The 24152-nt window shown below is 39.3% G+C and overlaps 1 protein-coding gene across 1 annotated transcript in view; it reads right to left on the reverse strand.

Moving 5' to 3' along the window:
* wwc3 (WWC family member 3) overlaps positions 1-24152 on the reverse strand; it is a 60789-nt gene that overhangs the window by 27016 nt on the left and 9621 nt on the right. Inside the window, exons 2-5 of the mRNA XM_088349997.1 lie at positions 5068-5177; positions 4698-4901; positions 4312-4388; positions 2792-2871 (exon numbers count right to left, since the gene is read on the reverse strand). Of these exons, the coding sequence (XP_088206123.1) occupies positions 2792-2871; positions 4312-4388; positions 4698-4901; positions 5068-5177 (471 nt within the window). The remainder of the gene's footprint in view (positions 1-2791; positions 2872-4311; positions 4389-4697; positions 4902-5067; positions 5178-24152) is intronic.

The following is a 24152-nucleotide window of genomic DNA, read 5'->3' on the forward strand; positions in this document are numbered from 1 at the left end:
GAAAGATTTGGCCAGGGGAACGAACCTGGAGACATGTCCTTTTTTTGAATAATGAAACGTGCAGATATCTACGAGTTATATTTCTTTTTAATAAGATTAATATTATTAAATTGGTTTTGAAGCACTCACAAATAAAGCGAAAATATTTATTAGCCACTGCCCGAAGATAGCTGGGAAGGCTCCAGCACCCCCGTGACCCTACTGAGGATAAGCGGTGCAGATAATGGATGGATGGATGGGTGGGTGGATAGTTATTAGCTCCCTGTTTTAAGCACTTCATTTGATTTTTAGTTTTGTAGTGTTACCACCAGGCTGTACTTGCCCAAGACACACCAAAGGAAATGGTGCCCCTTCGACCCTAGTGTTTAAGGGGAGAAACACACAAACTCAACAGTATTACTGTAGTTGTATTTTTGTAGTATTATTGAAGTCAGATTTATGTAGTATTTCTGTAGTAATCCATAGTATTTCTTTAATATTTTTGTAAAATTACTGTAGTTGATTTCCGTAGCATTTCTGGTGTAATATTTCAGTAGCAGTATTTTTCTATTATAGTATGACGGTAGTTGTAATTTTCTTGTATTTATATTTGTATTTCCAAAGTTGAATCTTTGTCGTATTTCTATTATTTGTGTAGTATTTCCTTAGTGGTATTTTTGTGGAATTCCTTGATTACTTTTTATAGTATTTCTCTAGTATTTCTAAAACATTACCGTAGTTGAATTTTTAAGTATTTCTGTTATAGTATTTTTGTATTATAGTATTACTGTTGTAATGTTTTTGTAGTATTTCTATATTATTTTCTAGTTTCAGAATGAAAGCAAAATTATATATTAAGTCCCAGTTTTCAAGCACTAAATTTAATATTTAGTTTTGTAGCCTTTTTTTTGTCGTAATTTTGTATGTAAACACACAAACGGAAAATGGGGACAAATCTGGCACCCAGAACCTTTTTCTTTATATTTAATAGTAGTTTATTTACCATTATTTATAATTTTGGTTTGGCAGAAGCTATATTAAATAGCCTGGCTGACCACATGTGGCCCGCGGGCCATAGTTTTCCCACCCCGTTTAGAGAGAGTAGTGAATTCTGAAATATACTACGGTTCAGAAATATAATAAGGTTGTTAAAATAAGGTTTTAGCGAAATTGTTTGATTTCTATTTCATCTCATTACGTAAGCGAAACTTTAGCAAGCACCATGTATTTTTGCTAAAATAAGGCACAATGTCCCCTTAAGCAAACACCAAGAACTAAAGGATTACCTGTACATTAAAGCTACCAATGCATAAGCTCAGACACCGGACACAGATCAAAATAACATTAGTATTAGTAGCTCTTAGCTAGCTACTTACTAGGTTCCATAGTAAAAACAGAAGCAAATGCACTAAAAAAGGCTATACATTTTGAATCAACAATGCTTGAGCCCAGTTATGTAGGTAGTGAAAAGACAACAACAGGTAGCAGCTAACAGCAAGAAGATAACATAGCTACCCTTGTCCTTAAAAGCACAAATATTTTTAGATAGATAGATAGATACTTTATTCATCCCCGCACGGAAATACACATTAAAACAACTATATACGCCAGCTGTGAACAAGGGTAGGTTCTTCTGCCAGACAATGGCTAGCTAATTTGCGGTAAATTAGCAACATACCAATACAATCAAAACTATATTTGAAGGCTAAATTGTACTATCAGAAATTCAGTCTAAATCCTTGAAACGAGGATTTAATGGCTGTCTGGAGAAGCTCAAGCTAACACCCTGAGGCTTAGCCAGGGATGAGCGAACTAGCTGCTAAAGTAAAAATCTATACAGTAATAAGGATAATATAAGAGGGATCTAATAGCTATAATTATCTCTGCCCGGTCTAGAGGACATTGGCGGCTTGCAATACCGCAACAAAGCCAACAACAGGCGCTATAGGTCCCTTAAAACAATGACTAACAGACTCAGTTTCTTACCCAGGGCGATCACCACCCTAAACAAGTGCTATACCGTGATGAACATAGATCTTGATAGTCGTATGGGAAAATGTGTATTTAAATCTTACTTATTGACTTGTTTGTGGATTTTGTTGCTGCAAAATTTTATTGTACTACTTTGCATTGCACAATTGTTAAATGCACTACTTTTCGTTGCACTATTATTTTGATGCACTTACAACTTAGGCAAAGCTCGCAAGAACTTTATTCATTATTATCATATTTTTTCCTATTCTTCCCTTGTTGATTTGGATTATTTTTTATTGTCAATGATATCAACACTGTGAAACATTGAATGCAACGAGATGAGAGATGGCCCGCCAGGGTAAACTTCTAATAAACACTTATAAGAGAGAAAAGACCATCAGGATAACACACATTTACAATGTAATGCTTATAGAGACTGGCCCAAGTTAATAATAGAGCAATAAAAAGAATAATGCATCAGTACACAAGTGCAATTAAAATAAGTGCAATAAGACTTAGCAGCAACATAAATCTCCAAACAAGTCTTTATTATGTGTACAACCTGGAGTGCCAAGTCAAAGTTCACTATGTTTTTATCAAAGAAAATAAATGCAACTTTGTATGGACAATCTGGTTGGTATCTTCAAGGAAAAACTTTCTTACGAAAAACAAAAGCTGTAACTTAAAATTGTAGATGGGGCATTTCGGATGGGGAAGTCTAACTGTGCTAGAGTTGATAATGCATAATGACAGAGAAATGGAGAGGGAGAGGTCAGAAAGAGAGAAGTGAAAAGGGTGGTAGGGGATGTTGATGAGGAAGGGTGGCGGTCACACTCACTCTTGCAGGGTCTCCACGCCCATTTCCTTGTATTGCAGCTCCTGCCTCACCTGGGCCAGCTCGTGCTTTAGTCGGGAAAGCTGCAAGACAAGGAGAGGGTCACACATCAGTTCTATTCTGTGAATAAGAGCATTAAACCAATAAACACTCAATAAAAAGGTATTAAGACATTTATTTAAGAAGGTGCGATACTCAACTGGATACTAAATTGTATAAATAAAAATATCCAGCAGCGGTGGAATGTATTTGATGGAGGTGCATTTCAACGCGACCGCTATTCCTGTCATTTCATTAATTCGCGGAACGTTTTTAATTTGGGTGGGGGTGTTGGGGTTTGAAGCGTGAAATGACTGCAGAGCCACGCTGCTGTCAGGTGGATTGTCCCACCCCTACCTCATGCACACGGGCACTGGGTCACCATAAGGACAAATAAAAGGGATGCAAAACTATTGGGACATGCCAATATAAACAAAATTGAGTCGGAAGAGACGTTTTACGCTCCGGTAACCCTCTTAAAGGGACAGTGTGTAATATTTGACGACTAGATATCGTTGTATTGGGTAGAATAACCAAAAATGAGTGCTAAAAAAGCAAAAGGAAGAATGAATGAAACTATTTTTTCAAACATGGGAAAAACAAAACAACAAGTCAAAAAACAAAAACGTTCACGTAACATGTCCAAAAAGGAATAGGAAGAAGCATATGCTTGTTTTATCTTACCACTTCAACTTCCTTAATAATTGTAATTACAACCAGATCTGTGTATTTAAATATAACGAAGACCTCCTGAATATATACATTTACATAGATTCATATTACAAAATAGGGAAACAACAATTATAATAATTATAAAAATAATAATGATCTACGCAAAAAGTAAAAAAACAACACATAAAAGGTGACAAAAGATAGAACGAATACAAACTAAGGAGAGTCAAAGTGACCAAACTGCACCATTTTTCTTAAAAAAGAAAATTGCCCAGCCAATACCAGGTTTTTTTTTACTCTAACAATGCCCCCTTGTTTTATAACTTTATCTTCTCTGTTCCTTTATCTTCTTGGCTCATACCTCACTGTGAATGTGTAAAACTGGAGAGTCATGCCCAATTTCGTTGTCACAATATGTTAACCCATTTTGTAACAATGACAATAAAGGTATATTCTATTCTATTCTATAAAAAAAAAAAAGTGCGACATGACTTTGCGGATTTTCTGTATTGTCTTTTTATTGAATGACGTTATTATTACCAGTAGGGGGCGATAAATAATACACAATGTGCCTTTAAAGCTATATAGCTATATATAAATAATATCATTAATGTTTTATTGAACATTTAAATATGAACTGACTCGCCTTTCTCTGACCCTTTGATGGTGAGCTCACCCAATAGAGGCCCCGGGCCCCTCGAGCCAGAGTATCCTGTCGGGGCCACACCCCGGCCACCCTACTATCCTGACGGACTCCATTCCCCCCCTTCCCCCTGGCGGCGTCCCATTGTTCTCCCGTGATAATGACTCACCCGCTCTCGCCTACAAGCCACTTCCACTTTGATTTGGTCTGGGTCATATTTCGCGCCCGAGGATGAGCCGGAGAGTGCTGGAGACACACAAACCAGAGAGAAAAAGAAACACGGTGCAGAAGGGGGGTGAGTTGCGGCTTGCTGGGGGGTCTGGAATCCAAGGTGAAGATGAGAAATACACAAAAAAAGTAGGGCAGAGGATCCGGTGTTCCGGATGTGCTCTGAAAGTCAACACAGTGTGAAATGGACTTTTTAACTGCTTGGAAAAGCAAGCGGTTTTAAAGGTCACCCTTTGGTATGAATGGCCAGGCACACGAGATGCAAACCATAATAGTAAAATATACTATAAAAATAATCATAAAGGACAATTGCCCCGGCGTTCTCACCACTGCTGGCAACAGAGCAGCTGTCCTCGGACAGCTCATGGAAGAGCAGCATTTCGCGCTGGGCCAGCTCCAGGCGCTGCTGCTTAACCAGGTACATCTCCTTCTTGGCTCTGAGAGCCTCTTGCGCCACCACCAGGTACTCCTTCAACATGCGCTCCTGCTCCTGACGCCATTGTGTGCGAGGGTTCTCGATCTGGGTGGTTTCTGAGGCACACCACAGAAGACCCGTGAAGTTGTTACCACAAAGCGGAAGAATAAATGTATGTGTTTGGGTAGCAGTTATGTGAGGTCTATAATTACAGGAACAACAATGCTAACTTAAATAACCTTAAAATGGAGTAATGCATACCAAACCATGTCAAATACTTACTGTTGATGTGGTCGATGTAATAAACCCCCACTTGCTGATCGTAAACTTCCTCCCAGCCTAGTGGAAGTTCATCACCAACACAGTCGGCAAAGGTCAGCGGCTTGGTGATCCTAACGTGAAAACGGATTGGTTGATTTTAATTGAATATCAAAAACAAAATAAAATCAGTATTTTATCAACATTTTAAAATGAGCTACTCCAGGCGAACTGTATTGTATTTTTTTGTTGGAAATTGGTAAAAGTATTACTTAGCCAACATCATGTGGTGTCATGTTTTAAAGGAAATACACTGATGTAAAATGAGGAGTTTCGTAGAATCTTCAAAGTGAATTGGAAATGTTTAAATCCGAGTTTAAAACACACTTCTACTCTATAGCACATGATTAACCTATATCTTGATAATATGTGTATTATTTGCCCTATAGTCTGTAGTTTGCAATAGTCGTTGATCTGTGCAGCCCTTTGAGACTCTTTGTGATTAAGGGCTATACAAATAAACATGACTTGAATTATTTGGTTCCTCATCAGTAGCAGTTGAAGTACAGTACGGGGCCAGGGTGGGAGGTCCCAACAACGAGAAATGTAGCTGGCCTACATCCTACGTTGTTCGGCTGGGGGTGCCTGGTCGCCCTAGTGAAGTTGCTCCGGGCCATTGGGCTGGTTCTTTGGTGGGCGCTGCTGCCGTGGGTAGGACGGCATGTCTGGGTGCTACCGGGGACTTGGTTGGTTGGATTGAGGGTTGGGAGGGGATTCCACCCTATTGGGACCTACAACATTTTGTAATGGAATTCTTGCACGATTTGCTATTCACCCACACTAGCACCTACTATGACTTGGGAGAATAACCCCCCAAGATTGCTTGGATAATAGATACTTGTGTTTTTGGTTAACAGTCTGCCTCTGGTTATCACATTCCTCTTTTGGTTTCTGAAGACAGGTACTGACTTAGGTGGAACTTTGGATCACGTGAAGGAGAATGATCTGGCCAACCAGCGGGAGATCACATTCTTGCCTGACCGACCACCTCAACCAAGAGAACATGCAAACTCTGCACAATAAGGCTGGTAGCTGGAATCGAAGCCAGGACCTCTGAACCGAGAGCGGACGTGCTAACCAGTCATTCACTGTGCCACCAATTGGTTGAAGGTGGCATTAGTAATAACTTCAAAGTATTTTACTTGCCGTTTTCATTTTCTGGCTGAAGTCATTATTGCAGCCTCTATGAAGCTGCTTGTATGGCGCTTGAACGTACTTGTCTCATTCTTAGACGTGCTCAAATAAACTCTTTGTATTATCTTTTTTGGGGTTTGTGTTGGCATTTGGACTGAATTTGAAACAATCCTTTTCTTACTTTCACCATTTTATCCAAGAATAAAAGAAACTCCAGCACAAAATGCCTGAAATCACTCTCCGCACCTCCAGCCATGACTGCGCTATTTGGCCGGAACACCGGTGGAAAAAAAAGATATAAAGGCTTTTTGAACACAGTTGGGCATTGGTAACACATACTTGATAGATAAAATATTTAAATTTGAACTTTAAGGACACCTCGAATTATCCACCCATACCTTTAATATATTTATTTAAAAAACTAATTACAATATTTTTTTAATAACGAGAATGTAATAAATATCTTAATTTAAAAGTATACAATGTGAAAGGAGAGACTGGCCAAAAGATTTAGTTTATTTTGTTAAATACCAATTTTGATAATTGTGATTGTGAAATTCGGAATAGTTGTCTTAAAGTGCAATACTTTAAAATGACTGTGAAGAGAAAATAGAGCAAGGAAACACAAAAATGCCCCGATACTTTCAAAATAAGCCTTTACATTTACACGTTGTCATAAATCCATTGGGATAAAAACAATCCTAAAATTAAATCATTCATTATTCAAAGTTCAATAATTTTAACCAAGCACTATTCTATTGGCGTGGTGCAATTGTGGATGGACTGAATAGATTTTTCTAGTGACTAGTGTCAACATTAGCCAATTGCCACATGATCTTAAAAAAAAACAAAAAACAAATGTTCACTTGTGGCTCAAAAAAAATCTAGATCTTCTATTCTTTACGTTTTTCTGCCAGCCAAGTTTTATCTAATCCTCAAAGGTTTAAATGAAGCAACTGGACTTAGTATATTGTGATCTTGCTCAAATATAATTTCAAGACTAGGAAACGACACATTTGCAGGTGGGAATGGTCGCGTGTCAGCCACGTGATTGACAGGTGAAAGTGCACGCATTCACCGACAACAAGGAGGCAAACACCTCATTTCAAGTGTTTGCCAAAGGTAAACACACTCATGTCTGCACACACGCCAAAGGATGCAGGAGGAGGAGAAATCTTGCAAGGATCTGCTTACAAGCGGGAACCATGTGTGCTATTCACACATCTAAACTTTAAAAATAAAACATTACGAATGATCATACGTGTCTTTTATTTTCACTCCCTAATCCCCAACTGATTCAACCCATTCTAACTTCAACAAATTCACATCTACGTGACAGGCTATTTGCCATATTCCCAGAATTCCCAACTTTCCCTCAATTTCTAAGACCCCGAAAAAAAGAGAGTAAAATAAGGTTGCTCAGCTTGTTCAGAACATCTTGCTAAGGGTATTCAAGGGATTCCAAGAAATCTCACATTCCCACAATTCCACACTTGACAGCAACATTCCCCCCCCCCCAAAATTTTTTGAAACATTTACCTCCTCCCACATATCTCGACTGATTTAGAATAGTCCAACGTAGGTCATCTTGAAAAACGAATCCCATCGCTCGAAATAACATAAAAAGTCTTAAAGGGACCTAGTAAAATATTTGACCAGGCAACTAAACGTCCCTGTATTGTGTACTGACACTAAAAGGAGCGCTAAAAGGCACAAAGAAGATTACAAAATAAGAAAACTTAAGGTGACCAAACAGCCTTTCACAAGGTTTTTGGGGGTACCCGTAGCAGACATTAGGTCCGCTCCCTCTAGGAGAGCCTCATTATACGTGAAACAAATACAAACTTTACGACCTACGAGTATTTAAAAACAATGCAAGTTTATATGAGGGTTTATGTGTATTTGCTTATTATTTCAATCGTACTTTTTTATGAATTATTCTTTTTACCATTTGGAGGTTGTAAACCAGGAGTGGGCTAACATTGAGTCGGGGCGCATCGAGTTAAAAAAAATTGGGCTGATTTGTAAATGGAAATAATGTGAGGAACCAGACGGATTACAAGAGGCAACGTCCAACGAAGCAGGAATTTTTTCATCTGTTGGCATTATTGTGTATTATGGACTAAATATTTTACACGGTTGGATTCTATAGATTGTCCTTGATGTAGCGAAGTCATTTTTGCGGACATTCAAAGAAGTTGAAGACGGCCCAGGGGACGTATGGGTGAGTTACAATGGCTTTATAGGTTTTGGGTGTCTTGTTTCAGACTGATATGTTTTTCTGATGAGTAAATTTTGACATTTATCATATCCTGAATCCCAAGAGTTTAAGCTTTCCAATGATATGTGGCATAACATATTTCAGTGACTGGTGACATCATACAGACACGGATTTGTTTATCAAAAGTTCGGTAGCCCACCAGCGAGCCGTTTGATCCTTGAGTGGCTAAGGTACTGTATATTGTTCAAACTTTCTGTGTAGCGTCTTTCTTTGATTTTAATTCGGGCACTTTTATCTATTTTTATCAATACACCATCTAATCAAATTGATTTTAAAACACTCGTGATTGAAGCAAAGTAACATATTTTGCACCCTTTTAACGGAGTCTGAAATGACGTCTGCCCGGACGCCCGGGCCGAGCATCTTTTACGTCAGGTGTACAACTTACACAACATCTGCCCGGGTGGCCGACAACTTTTTCAAGAAAAAAAAACCACATTATTTTTTTACTTTTTTTTTTCCCCAAATCAAATGTTTGCTTCATTCAGATTTTGAAATCTTCAGTTTAGAAATTTCTGAATTTTGGTTCATTTGGCAATTTGCATACTCGGCAGCCAATCACAAGCCTGCATCGAATAACTTTATGCTTCCGTACTTTCCCAAGCATTATAAGGTCGTGCATTTGCATATCATTTTCCAAATTAAAAGCAAAGAAAACACAAGAAAAATGGATAAATGGTTAGGAATCAAGCCAAAACCTCAGCCCCAGAAGAAATATTCGAAAGAAGCTAACAAAATGTAAACGTACATTAAAAGCATTGTGGAAAGAGGAGTTCACGTGGCTTGTAGCAGACGACGCAACGCAAACATTGCATGAATGAAAATGCGTAAATACAGGTACATACCGATGGCAGATGGAAAACAGCGATGTCATATACATGCAATGAATGTTATAAGTAGATTTATAATAAACTTAAATTTAAAGTGTTGTTCTGTTATATATTCTGATTATCAATCCTCAATACTTGGCAACAACGGGGTTTTTTTTGTGATTAGTCGTCTTATTGTGTATCAAGTTGTGAAAAATGGGGCAGGCAACTTTATGGCTGGGCAGGCAACTTTTCAGAGTTGTCTGGTAACTTTTTGTCATGAGTTTCAGACACTGCTTATAATCATTTTATTCGATAATGTGCAGTTTTCTTTTACAGGACATTTGATAATTATTTTAATAAATAAATATTAACACAATGCAAATACAGAAAAATGCACAATTTTAACAAATGATATTAAAAATTACATTTATATTATTTTAATGAACACTATATTTATGAAAAATAGTTTTTTACGGAGGGGTCCACAAAGCAATACTGTGGGCACCAAAACTAAAACACATTTTTATTTGTAGTTATTTTTCTTTGTTTTTTTTTCGCAGGCCAGATTAAAAAGCTTTATGGGCCGCATGTGGCCCTCAGGCCATGGTTTTCCAACCTCTGAGTTAAATCATACAAAATGTCCCTTCAAGTAAAGCATAACACTTGTCTTGACAGATTGAAAACATTCCAACTTCAAGCCTCCCCTTTGACATTTCAAAGATTCAATTATTGCCCCAGCGTTTCAGTTTTTGTTTGCACTCCGCAGCATTCTGGCGCAAATTGGACAAAAATGTTTGACGTCACGTCTTGAGAGGGAAAAACACGTCTGCTCGCAGATTCTAATCACGCCACATGTGAATGTTTGCTTTGTTCCGCGGTCTTGTGATGGCGTGCTCACTTTTGTCTCTCAAAAACACGCGCATGCATGGCGTAGGCATACATACTTGTACACGCTGCAAAAAAAAAAAAAAAAAAAAACCTGTCATGGTGACACACGAGCAAACCTATGCGCTTTAGATTGATTGTTCATAAAGGCACATATTGTATTGACTCGTTGCACTTGACGGCACGTTGCCTTCCCTGACAGAATGAGCCGTGACGGATGGCAAAAAGCACACTAGCGGACAGCACTCGAATGAGCATTTGAACAGAAACAAATATCAATAACGATGACAAAAGATAGATAGATAGATAGATAGATACTTTATTCATCCCCTAAGGGAAATTCACATTTCCAGCAGCATCCCTGAGCTGAGAACAGTACAATAATAAAGCCAAAAGAATACAATATACAAATACCCAGTGTGACGTGCAAATGCCCACTGTAGCGTGTTATATAGAGTAACTAAATAGTGCTACACAGAATACATATTGCAGTAAGATTCGGTAATATCCAATGTAGGTGGTGTGGTTTAATGTGGGCCTTTACTCTGCCGGGTGGAGTTAAAGAGCCTCATGGCATGAGGAAGAAAAGATCTCTTCAGTCTGTCCGTAGTACAAGACAGTGACAGCAGTCTGTTGCTGAAACTGCTCTTCTGTCTGGAGATAATGCTGTGTAGTGGATGCGATGGATTGTCCATGATTGACCTCAGCTTTTTCAGTGCTCGTCTCTCAGCTACTGTTGTTAGGCTGTCCAGCTCTTTGCCCACAACAGAGCTCGCTTTCCTAGCCAGTTTATTGAGACGAGAGGCATCCTTCTTCTTGACGCTGCCTCCCCAACACGCTGAATATAACCACCACTTTTTACGATGGTGATTTATTGCTGTGCAGTGGGGTGTACTGACCTGCCATGTTCTAAACCCGATTCACAGGGTTGGGTAGGGTTACTTTAACTTGATTACTTTCAATTACTTTTGGATGACTCCAATACCAAATATGCTAATAAAAGACAAAAGAAACTAAATATGAATAAAATGATGACTCCCAACACGTGGTAAGCTTTCTCTCCTGGCTTTAAACTCTTTGATCTCCGGCAAAACTAACATAAAATGCGACAGAAACAAAATGAAAATAAATCCAAACAGCTTGCCAACATCATTTTTGCCGTTCCATGTATTTCGTTACTCCCCAAGCCTGCACAAAATTTAGTCATTTTATTCATATTTAGTTTCTTTTGTCTTTTATTAGCATATCTGGTATTGGAGTAATCCAAAAGTAATTAAGTTAAAGTAACCCAACCCAACCCTGCCGATTCAGGATTTTATCGAATCCCTTTGGATAAAGACAGAAGACGGCACAGTTGCGGCACAGTTCTGAGGTCGTTCTGTGTGGAGTTTGCATGTTCTCCCCGTGCTTGGATAAGATTCCTCCGGGCACTCCGGTTTCCTCCCACATTCCAAAAACATGCATGTCAGGTTAATTGGCCGGTCTAAATTGTCCCTAGGTGTGACTGAGCGTGCGAATTGTCTGTCACTGTGTGCCCTGCGACTGGCTGGCAACCAGTTCAGGGTGTCCCCTGCTCACTGCCCGAAGATAGCTTGGATGGGCTCCAGCACCCCCCGCGACCATACTGAGGATAAGCGGTACAAATAATGGATGGATGGATGGATAGTGCTATCTAGCTAACATTAGTGACTTACCGTTGCCATTTCTTACTACATAAACGCACTGCTTTAATTTCTATTAACCAACGATTTAAAACACTAATCTTCAGAAAATCACATGTATTGAAAACTTATGTGCTCGACTATGAAACATATAATGCCAAAATGAACTTACTTTCGCCAAAGTAAATATTTTCAACATGCTCAAAAGTGATTTCTATGCAAGGTGCAAATGCCCCGTGCTTTACTGTTCTATTGCATTCCCCCAAACTAAGATAGACATTTATTTCAGTTTGCGCGACGGGGGAACATTTTTCAGCAAAACAATGCACAGCAACGCGTACCAGCTACAAAGAACAGGGAAGCATAGAGACATTTATAAGCTTTGGATCAGCACCGGTGTATGGGGATACTTTATTTACAATATACAGTAGTACCTCTACTTAAATTTTTTCTACATACAAAAGTTTCAGGTAACAAAGTACCTGAACAGGAAAATATTGCCTCTAGTTACAAAGGCGTTTCAGGAAACAAAGTCAAAAATAAAGTACAGTACGCACTCCCTTTTGCCGCTCCCTGAGTTCTACCTGGCAACCAGTGCATTGCTCTTTGTGTCCCCCTCCTGATCTACTGTGTGGTACTGCTATGAGAGAGTTATCATTCACTATGGACCCCACACATGCAGAAAAGAAGACAAGGGAAAGAGAAGTGGAAGAGCCTTTTTCTGGCCATCGAAAAAAAGCCAGAGATAATGGAAAGGGATGAAAACACACACCGCCGTGCAGGAGGAGTTCAGAGACGACAAGGAGAATGCAGCCATTATTCCATCATCCCAAATTAAAAACATGTTGGCAAACTTCCATGAAGTTTCAGGATTTGTGGAAAGGAATAACCCAAAAAAAGTATCAACAGGTCAGGCTATCGCGCATTATGATGACTTTTGCCTCATGCATTTCCGACATATTGTCAAAATCCGGCAAAAGCGGACATCATTTGATCAGTTTTTCCATAAGGCGAGGCAAAAACACTGCTGAGGACACAAAGAGACCAGTTAAAAGGTAAATTTACATTTCTATTTTTTTCATATTTTTTACATTATGTGCCTCTCGCTTTATATTTATTGTGCGGTAATATAATTTTAATAAGTACTTGTTTTATGAAGTGATGCTCTTATGATTAATTTAAAAAATATATCAAATTTTTGCGTGGCTCAGAACAGATTAGCGCAATAACATTCAAAAGGTATCTTTACTTTCAAATGTTGTTTCAGGATACAAAGATACTCCCACAACAACTTAAAATTCGTAAGTAGAGGTCCAACTGTGGTGGTATAGATCGTGTGGACTGAAGTCAGGCAGACTGGACGATTTGTATAGATCCGTGACTGTGTCAGGAAGAAGACGGTATGGGTCGGTAACTACCCCTGCTATCCTCAGTTTCTCTCAATAGCGCTTTTTGTGCTTTCCGACAAGGTGACCCACTTCAGCTGCACATTATTCGTTTGACTAGTCATTGCGAATGGTGTTAAATAGTACCGTATTTTCCGCACTATAAGGCGCACCTAAAAGCCTTTTTTTTTTTTTTTAAAGCTGACCATGCGCCTTATAATACAGTGCGCCTTATTTATGGATCAACAGTAAATCGCAAAGTCTTCCAATTAACTTGCAGCCGCCGACTAGATTTTCCCCCTAACGCCAAGTAGTCCGCGGTGTATGCTGGGATTTATTTACCGGTGTTTCATTGGCTAACCAATGTGTGTGTCAATCATCATTTGAATCGATCACGATTGGCTAAAGTTATTCGGAGGTCAAGGGGCGGATCCTTTTTATCATTTACAGTCTGGCATAGGCTTGAACGGCAAAACAAAGCCTGCAATGGCCGAAAAAGAATGAATGTGTATAGCACGTGGTTGACGGCATACAGAAAGCATATTTTGCTATTCTGTATTTGTAAATATTTAATTCTCCTGGATTTACTACACTCACGGATATAAGAGGACATTGGCTGCACATTATTATGAACACAACGACTTCGGTGAGCTACTCCGGCTATATATTATCCTGTATCTTGTTTCAGACTGAACTTGATGTTTCTGTGATAAGCGGTGCAGATAATGGATGGAATGGAGTGTCTATTTTTAAATTAAACTAAATTCCAAGTGTGTATTGTCATATGCACAGTAAAGTTGCAAGCGAAAAAGAAAATAGAAACTAAGGAATGGTTGGCATTTCTTGAATCCCAAGACTTTAACCTTCCGAATGATGGAACGATGCATTTGCGTGACATCGTACGGACACCGCACATCGTACGGACACCGCATTCGCACGTGTTCTCGACACGTATTTGCATCTTTGCAAGCTTTGGGAATGTTAGGGGGGTAATAAGTTTGACTGAACTATCTGACTGTTTTGTCGACGTTCCCATTGTAGCGCCTTATAATCCGGTGCGTCTTATGTATGTCAAAAATAGGACCAAAAACTATTTTTTCAGGGTGCGTCCTATAACCCGGTGCGCCTTATAGTGCGGAAAATACGGTAGTTTTTCTTGTTGTTGTATGTCTACAGTTTACTGGCCTTACCCACTCTTTACTACGGTTTATCTCTGCCATCATGGTGTCGTCAGGTATTTAGGTCACGTGTGTGCAAAGGGTCAATGAACCTGAGGTCACCAATCTTTTTGAAGCCGAGAGCAACTTTTTGTTACTTATTGCTGCGAAAGGCTACCATTTTGATACTCAGTTCTACAATGAGAACTTATGTTATTACAATGTTGTTACTAAACCAGGTTATGATTTTTAGAAGTACAGTTCAAATATGTTTTGTCTACCACATAATGCCAGTTTCCCTGAAAATTACAATGACCCATCACTGGTGAGTATCCTGTGCATAGGTTCTAAAAATAGCTCAGGTGTTTTAAGGCTACCCGTTGGAGACCCCTGGTATAACCTGTTTAAGCCAAATGAGGACAAACGGATGGATCGATAAGGGCAAACATTTTTTTTTTTTTTAAAACACAAGTTAAGGATTACTATAGACCGGTAATGGGACAACCACGCCCCCCGGGCCAAATATGGCCCATCTGGATTTTTCTACGGTCCGCACAACAAAAATGTTAAAAATATCACTATTTCATATAAAATGGCAAACAAAACACTACTAAGAAAAGTTTGTCTTCGATTGTCTTCCCTCCAATAAGAAATACGGTTATGATAGAGCATTATTGTGCACTGCGCTCAATGCCAACAGTCCCATAGCTGGCTAAATATTTATGTACTTGCTATTTGTTTTAAGGATGCTTTTGATTTTTCAAGATATTTCTAAAATGTAATTCAAAAAAAGGAAAGGACAAATTCCGTATTTCAATGCATAATACTAAAGTCAGGATGTAATGTCTCATCTCATCTCATTAGCTGCACCGCTTATCCTCAGTAGGGTCGCGGGGGTGCTGGAGCCCATCCCAGCAATCATCAGGCAGTGGGCAGAGGACACCCTGATGGTTGCCAGCCAATCGCAGGGCACACAGGGACAGACAACTCGACTCCATTCACACCTAGGGACAATTTGGACCTGCCAATCCACCTGAAATGCATGTCTTTGGAATGTGGGAGGAAACCGGAGTGCCCGGAGGAAACCCATGCAAGCACATGGAGAACATACAAACTCCGCACAGTAAGTCTGGTAGCTGGATTTGAACCCACACAGGAGGTTCCCAAGACCTTTGAACTGTGCCGCACTCGCGCTAACCACTGGGCCGCCGTGCTGCCCAGGATGTAATGTATTATTTCCATTTAATTTCTCATGTATTGCTGAGGCATCGAATTCGAGACAATCGGCAGATAAAAAAAAAAGATTTCTGGCGTATTGTTACAATGCACTATTCTTCATCGCATTATTATTATGATGATTTTACCTTAGGGCAGTTTTGCTAAGCACTATGTTGTAATTAGTATTTTTGGCCTATTCACCCTGATACTTCAAAGTCTTTATAACATGTTTTACTCTGAAGTGCCATGTCTGATCTTGTTGCATACAATATTTCATAATTCATCATCATTGACGATAAAGACAAATCTAATTCTATCAAACTTGCTCCGTTGGTGGGTTATAAATATATTGTCAATAATTTCATGCTATTTCAAGGAAAAAAGATGGAAGTCTTTTTTTTGGGATGGGATAAACGTGTAATTTTATTAGTGGTATTAATATAGACGACCAGCATTGAGTTCAGCCTCTGGTATCGGTCTGAAAATAAAAGAAAACGGCTATCCATAGTGAACATCCTTATTTAATTGTCTTAGAAGTGGGTGCCAAACAAAAATTACACTAATGCTTTTGATACAAGAAAGATTTCATTTCATAGGCAATTTTTGAATAGTGCATATTTCCTCAAAACTGTATGAAAAGAATGGCAATTTAAAATTTATTTTTATCATTAAGATCAGTGATATGCAGTCAGGGAAAGCAGGTGAAGCTCTGATTCACTTGTCTTGGAAATGTAAAAAAGAAAATATATTTAATGGTTATATTTAGTCAGTGTTAAGGTTTCTTGTAATTGAACTTTGAATTTAAGGATATTCTCTTTTAAAACTGCATAATTTTCACATTGTCATGATTGCTGATTGAGGGCACCTGTGACTGCCCAATTGGCGCCAACTGCCTTGAGCGCTGATAGATTCAGAGGCTCTTTTTAAACCCCCGGCTTCCAAGAGAAGCCGTCAGACCGTTTGCGAACCTATGCTCCCAGCTAGGCAAGCTCATACCTTCCGACATTTTCCTGCCCAGTTTTCTCCTACCTGATACCTGTTGCAGACCTATTTCTGGACCCATTTCTGCCTTGATGTGCCATCGCGACCACTGACCTGTACTGCCCTGTTTTCTGCCTGATACCTGTTGCCGACCTCTTTTCTGAACTCGATACTGCCCTTGCTCTGCCGTCCCGGCTCGTGACCAGTATCCCTGCAGTCTACGATTATCCTCGCTCGACATGGAAGTGCCACTTCCGCGTTCCAGCCACCTGCTACTTGTCTCCGTCGATCATCGGAGCGTGAAAGCAAGCACTGCTCTCCCTCTTTATCAATAAAACTGAGTAAACGAACGCTACTGGGTCCTGTCTCCGTTTCTGGCTTGTGACACACATTGTATCATGAATACTATTAATATAATTGGTTTTTAACGTATTAATTTGCTGAGTGTTTGCAGATGCAGAGGGAGTCATACAATTCTCTTGCGATAATAGGACCAAGGATTCTAATTTGGCGGACACCTCATCTCAGAACAATTGGATTAGTGAAAATAACAAGTCAAACCATTCAGTATTTTTTTCTTGTTGCATTGACTTTTTTTTATCTTCGAGGATTACCCATCACAGAGAATCATCTATTGATGCTTTTATTCAAAACCAGCAGCGCATAGATTTGGTTTATAAGTTAAGGTAAGACAATTAAACTTACTTTTTTCTATGCTACAGTTGACGTAGTTTTCTTGCACTGCCAATCGAATGATGAATAAAAATACAGGTTCTTTAATTGTAAATCTGACTGCCTCACCAGACACCGACCTTACAAAATGAAACCTGGTATCAGTGCTAGCTCATCACCAAAAAGGAGCAATTCAATGCATCTAAACTAATACATTCATACAAACCTTTTCTTTCTTTCAATAAAATGAGTTGGTCATCTCATCTCTATGCGGTTTAAAATTCCATGAAAACAATTACACAGAATGAAGTTTCTTGATATCAGTATGGGAAACATCTTTTAGGAATCCCCTGATGGTTTAAGGTTGTGTTGTGTTGCGCGTGTAGCATTCCGCGTACACATTCTGCGCATTGGCGTGGCGAAAAAGACTTTTCTGAAATTAGCCGAGGCAGACTGACAAGCATGTCCAGCTGTGGACTGACACTCTCGCACCTTCCCTGAAAAATATATTTAGTTGTCAAAAGACATTTGCTAATTCTAGAATAATCCGTCCCGGAGGATATTTCCATCCCACGCCAGCCGCTTTTTGCCCGGCGACCGGGTCAACACTTAGGTGGCGTGGGAACGTAGACTCAAGTCCGGGGCCCCCCATTCCCAAAAATGCATAATTCCCTACGTTTTTAAACATAAAATAAATATTCCTTCCGACTTCGGATACAAATTTTCTCACACTTTCAAGAGAATTAGCAACCCGGAAGTACTGTATCACCTGCTTTCCCAAGATCTTCAACAGAAGGCCCGAAAAAAAGGCCACAAGTGGTGTCGGCCTGAAAATTCCATTGTGTGTTTAAAAAAGAAACGTGAAAACAACTTTAGGAGGAATGTCACTCGCGCTCAGGCTCCGTCTGAGGCGCTGCTGGTGCAGGATTTCAGGGCTTCAAGCAGCTGAAATGCAGACGGAATCTGCTTGGGCCTTTTATGTGTTAAATCCGATGGAAATAGGCCTCCTAAAAGTAGCGTTAGCGTCTGGGAGAACATAGGGGAAAGTCTGTGAGTTGTGGCAGTGGGGATAAAAGTGCTACTGCTGCTATTTAGTTGTAGTGCTCATGCTAACTACTAGCTCAGAATTGTAATTAAAAACAGTGACGACATTTTTTCTAAAGCGCGTGCGAACCTGGAAGTGGAATGAATGAGAACTTAAAGGGACACTGTGTAATATTCGACCATGATATGTTGCTGCAATGTGTCGTGCAACCAAAAATGAGTGCTACAAAGCATAAGGAAGGCTCTGGAGAGTCAAAGTGAACAATACGCACCATTTTACTTTTCAATTCTTTGGGGACCCGTACTAGCAAGATGGCAGACAAATTACGTCAGCTCTCTTTAGGTGAGGCTTATCTTATGTAAAATAATTAAATAGGCGCATTATGACGTTGAGGGATGGGTATTGCGAAGATTAGTGTATAAAATATGTGATTATTGGAATTATTATCATTATTGATATCTGACCTATGTAATAAGTATATCCATGAGATTTTGTTATATTAGACATAAGAGGAAAGGAGGATTTGTAAAATGTATTTAATAGGGAAGATAAAGGGGTAGGAAAAATAAGCATCTGCTTCTGACTACCCCTTTTCGAACATGTTATGTGACATTATTTTGTTGTTGACTCCTTGTTTTTGTCCTGTTTTTATTTTAATGTTCGAAATAAAAGTTTTCATTCATTCAAAATAAATGTACTACTTCCATTAAAGCAACCCATCAGTAGAAAAACAGAATATCTGTATCTCTTGCGATAAAATAAATGGGTAATGGTAAAATCATTTGCTGAAAAGCAGCAATGGTCACTTCAGAATGATAACATCCCCCTCAGTAGGTCCAACATTGAAAAAGTACATGGAGCTGTTCTATACAATCTACATCAAAAGGTAACTAATGGTAATAAAGGAAACACAAAAGCATATCAGTGCAACCAGATATACAAGAACATAAATGTAAAATTGAATAGACCAAAAAAGAATGAGGTTGTGAAGTGAAGAAAAGTGTTAGCGATGACATTATTCTGCGTTTCAACATAAAGTGTGCACCAATGTGGAACAATGGAGGCCCTGACGGCTCGCAGAGTTTGGCATGTCCTGTTTAGGTTGCATTCTTCTCTTCCCGTTCACGGACCACTACGCTGAGCAAGACTTGGGCCTCAGTCCCTGTTTAAAAGCATAACACGTTTTTCCCGTCAGGCAATCACTACGCATGCAACAGATGGTTATTTTAATATTCAATGAATCTTTTGACTATAACATAGCATAAAATAAATTACTTTGGGCAAACTGTTTAATTACTGAGAAAATAAATGAGAATATTTCTCATACTGAAAAGGTATATCTGAACGATTAAACAATGATAAAAAATAGTTGCGGTTATATTAGATGATGGATTAGTCTTTGGACCTCTAAAAATAAAGGAAAAAAAATAGTGTTAGCTTTTGTTCTGTTTGCAACTTTCATTTATCCATTTGAATGTTCTCAGTGGGTGACTTAAAGGGAACCTTTTTAGTGACTAGCGCCTCCTAGAGGTAAAATAACATTGATTTCAATAATAAGCAAAAATACATGCACTATAATGTATTTTTTTTGTAGATTATTTTGTACATACACATACGAAATACTTATAAATTTACAAAATGTGAGCTGTTAAACTATCCCCTTACCAGTGGCTTTACTTTAATGAAAAAAAAAATGCTGTTGTGCACAATGTGAATTGAAGGAACACCGGTAACTGACTTATGTTTTGTATGAACATTTACTGTGTTTAATTAAAGATATAGTATATTATTTAGAGCCTATTATTCATTTCAAAAAACACCTCCACTATTCTAATAAGCAAAAATACATTATCATTTAAAGGTGCATTTATTAAAATACTTGGTTGAGATTTTTATACTGTATGTATTCTAGATAACATGAGACCGACATGAATGTCCGCCATCGAAAAACCTCATGAACGTTTTGGTCTCCAAAGTTTGTATTCTTCCTTGTGCCATGTAGCATACGTTTTCGGTTGCACTAGACTAGACCAGTTTTTTTCAACCAGTGTGCCCGGGCACACTTGTGTGCCGTGAGACTTTGTCTAGTGTGCCGCTGGAATTTGCCCAATTTCATTATTCCAAAACATTAGGCCATCATTCCGTATTTTTGCTTTCTGTTATAGTCATCCAAATCAGTAGGTGGCAGTAGATTTTTATATACATTTTATATACTATTTATCTGCTCATGAGGTAGCGCAGCACATTTAATAACTTAATTTGTTTAGCAAAGCGGTTTAAGATTGCACTGTAAAAAATAAAAACAAAAAGCACATCATTCTTTTTTATTTCAAGTATCATTTTCTTCTTTTTATATACTAATTACCTGCTTATGAGGTAGTACAGTTAGATATTTGACATAACTTCATTTTCAAACATTTGCAACGGACGGTGTGCCGCGGAACTTTTTTATAAATAAAAGTGTACCTTTGTTCAAAAAGGGTTGAATATGGACAAGACAATAAAGCAAGATCTAGTTGTCAAATATTACACATTGTCCCTTTAATCTCACTTCATGCTGTCATACTTCATTTCACTCAGATCGCAGTTCCCCCCATTGTAAGATAAGCATGGTAGGTCATCTAGCCGATATTGTCCCCTCCCCAGGGTATGGCTGAGTGGTTTTGACGAACTGTGAACTCCATTCTCCAGTTTATGTTCACCTAAGCCAGGGGTTGGCAACCTAAAATTCTTCTTTTAACCACTAAGGATGTAGGGGCACCATTTACTGTGGTGTGTCTTGGGCAAGTACAGCATGGTGCCAACCAATCCTCTCCAAGCAAACACATTTTTCAATATACCGTATAAATCTTTATTTATTGGAAAACGTTAAAAACGTTTGTGTCATGTAGATCTTTCTACATCAACCAAATATTTTTTACACCATCAAACATTTTTTGAAAAAGTTATTTTTAAAATAATGACAAAGTCCCTTCATCATTGTTGGGTAAGAGAGAGATGACAGGTAGGGAACGTCCGCAGGAACACGATCACCATGGTTACCAAAGTTGTGTGATCGCGTCATCGGAAACATCGGCGATGAAAAGATTTTGCAAAGTTCATGCACAAGTTCAGTGTTCTTGCAAAAAAATGTTATTTTGCAAGCAGAGTGCCCTTGTGATGATGAAAAGTATTACTAAGATATTGGAGGTATCACAAATGCAAACGAAAAAAGCATGCAAGTAAAAGTTCTGCTTAAAATGCATCCTTTCACAAAAAAAATGTTTTTCTCAAGGTTTTCTTAGAAATGTGTTTTTTCACAAAATAAGCAATGTGCAACTGTTGTTTACTAAACAACGATAAAAGCTAGAAACATTTTATCTAAATAAAAGATGAGGGTTTAAGCTTTCTTTTGATATTCCTATGCCTACATAGCTACAGGACTGAATTTTCTGTAAAGCTTCAAAGATTAGTCAAAATGCGAAAAATTGACAGGCACCGGCTTTTCCCATTTGAGAAAAACGTCTGACATTGAATGAGTTAATCAAAAATACATGTTATTAACATGAATATGGTCACTGTCTTGCACCACGGACAGACTGAAGAGATCTTTTCTTCCTCATGCCATGAGGCTCTTTAACTCTACCCGGCGGAGTAAAGGCCCACATTAAACCACACTCCCTACATTGCATATTACCGTACTTTTATTGCAGTGTGTATTTTGTGTATTTTATGTAGCACTATTTAAATACTCTATACAACACGCTACAGTGGGTATTAGCACATGGGTATTTGTATATTGTATTCCTTTTGCTTTATTATTGTATTGTTCTCAGCGAAGGGATGCTGCTGGAAATGTGAATTTCCCTGCGGGGATGAATAAAGTATCTATCTATCCATCTATGGCTCACTGGGCATTTAAAACACCACTGTATTCATCAAAATGATCAAAAAAAAAAAAAAAAAGCAAACAGGCCAAATGACACAGAGCCGACGAGAAGGCGTGGTGTCGCCGCCCCTTTGGCACATAAAGAAAATACTGTGTGAAGCAAAATAAAAGCGAGGTTCAGCGCATGTGAATAACCTGCGGACGCCGGCGGACACAGCTCACCCTTTCCAGAATAATTGAATTTGGTGTGCTTTGTGCCCCGGCATAATGGCCTGCCTTTGCCGAGCGTAGGGTTGCATAACAGAGCTAATAAAGCAAGCCCGCCGGGACGGCACATGGACACGTGGGAAACACCCTCACCCGCACCCCCGCCTACCTCCCCCTCTGCAGCCATTCCCCCTTACTCCCGTTCCTACCGCTTCGTCTGAGGCCGCAAGCAAGCGAGCGAGAGAGCGAGCGAATGCAGCCCCCGGCATTAGTTAGACATGCCTTGCATGACGTTCATTCCACAGGAACAAAAAAGTCCCACGCAGTGGCGTGAGCTGGCGACGGCGTTCCCCAGATAATCAAGACCCCGACTGCCCTTTCAGAGAAACCACGTACCAAACTGCAAGTTAAGAGAGTAAAGCATGGGTCTAAAGTGATGAGGGAATGGAGTGAATCAAAAATAAGAGCAAATATATACACATATATCCTTCGGTTATCGCAGTTCATGGGGAACAGAACCCCCCGCGAAAAGTGAAAATTCGCAAAGTAACGTCGCACCTTCATGGAAAAAAAGAAACCCCAAGGGTCAAATTTACCTCGAGATGACATTCCTACCGACAGAGTGCAGTATACAACTGTAGATCTACATATAAAAACACTGACATATACAAATGTAGAAGAAAATTGATGGGCTTCTCTTTACAGTGCAAAGTGATTTAGAGAGCGACTGGCAAGCTGCACACTAGCCCCGGGTAACCTCAAATGGATCCATGTCTCAGTGATTAAAATATAAGAATCATGGATGTAGCGATTTCCCACGGGTTGTAGCTCCAAGTCATCCGTTTCATAGGTAATGGATCTGCCGTTGGTGAGATTCAGGCTCTGCAGGGGTGGCTTAAGAGACTGGTTAGCCTTACTGTAGCAGTAAGCAGGACCCGCAGCCTCAGGATTGCCTTCTCCCCGCCGCCTCCTGGTCGCATTCCGGACCCAATAACAATCCACGGAGCACTCGCTGGCAATAAAAAATTCTTGGCGCTCTTCTGACTTTCGGCAGCGTCCGGTCTAATTGATGAATTTATTTTAAATGTAACTAGCCGCTAAAATCTAACGGTCGGCATGCTTCCCAGTTTGTTTAGGGTGAACACATTGACTTGTGCGCCCGCCCCACTGTTTGACTGACAGCATACACCAGCATACAGTCACGCCCATCCAACACACAAAACCATCCCTTACTTGCCCCTGTGACAGACTTTGCTGTGCTGTCTGCTCCAAACACAATGCACAATACGTTGATATCAAAGACAATTCAATTCAAAATCTTTGAAGCAGTGAACCGGCGATAACCGAAGCATGAAGTAGCAAGGGGTCTCTGTACCAAATTTTCCAGACTTTAAAGGAACACCTAAAAACCTTAATTGGCCGGAAATTTGGAAGTAGGCCTTACTGTGTAACCCAATAAACCTTATGTACAGCAGAATACGATAGACAAGATTGAAAATGTGTACAGGATATATAGGTGTTCATTACTACATGAATAACCGACAATCCTAAATCCAAATTGCAACATATTACATGCAACAGGATTAGAATTTGGATTGTGGCGGTAAATGAGCCAACACTTTACCATTAGACCACCAGTGGTACAGATGACAAACAAAAAGCCTTAAGACTAGCGCTTATCTCATTATCACACTGTATTTACTCAAGTTGGCAGAAACAAAGATTTGCATAGTGCATTCTGAT

The sequence above is a fragment of the Urocampus carinirostris genome, chromosome 12 (genome assembly GCF_059441175.1).
Source record: "Urocampus carinirostris isolate Australia breed hairy pipefish chromosome 12, RoL_Ucar_1.0, whole genome shotgun sequence".
NCBI classification, from domain to species: domain Eukaryota; kingdom Metazoa; phylum Chordata; class Actinopteri; order Syngnathiformes; family Syngnathidae; genus Urocampus; species Urocampus carinirostris.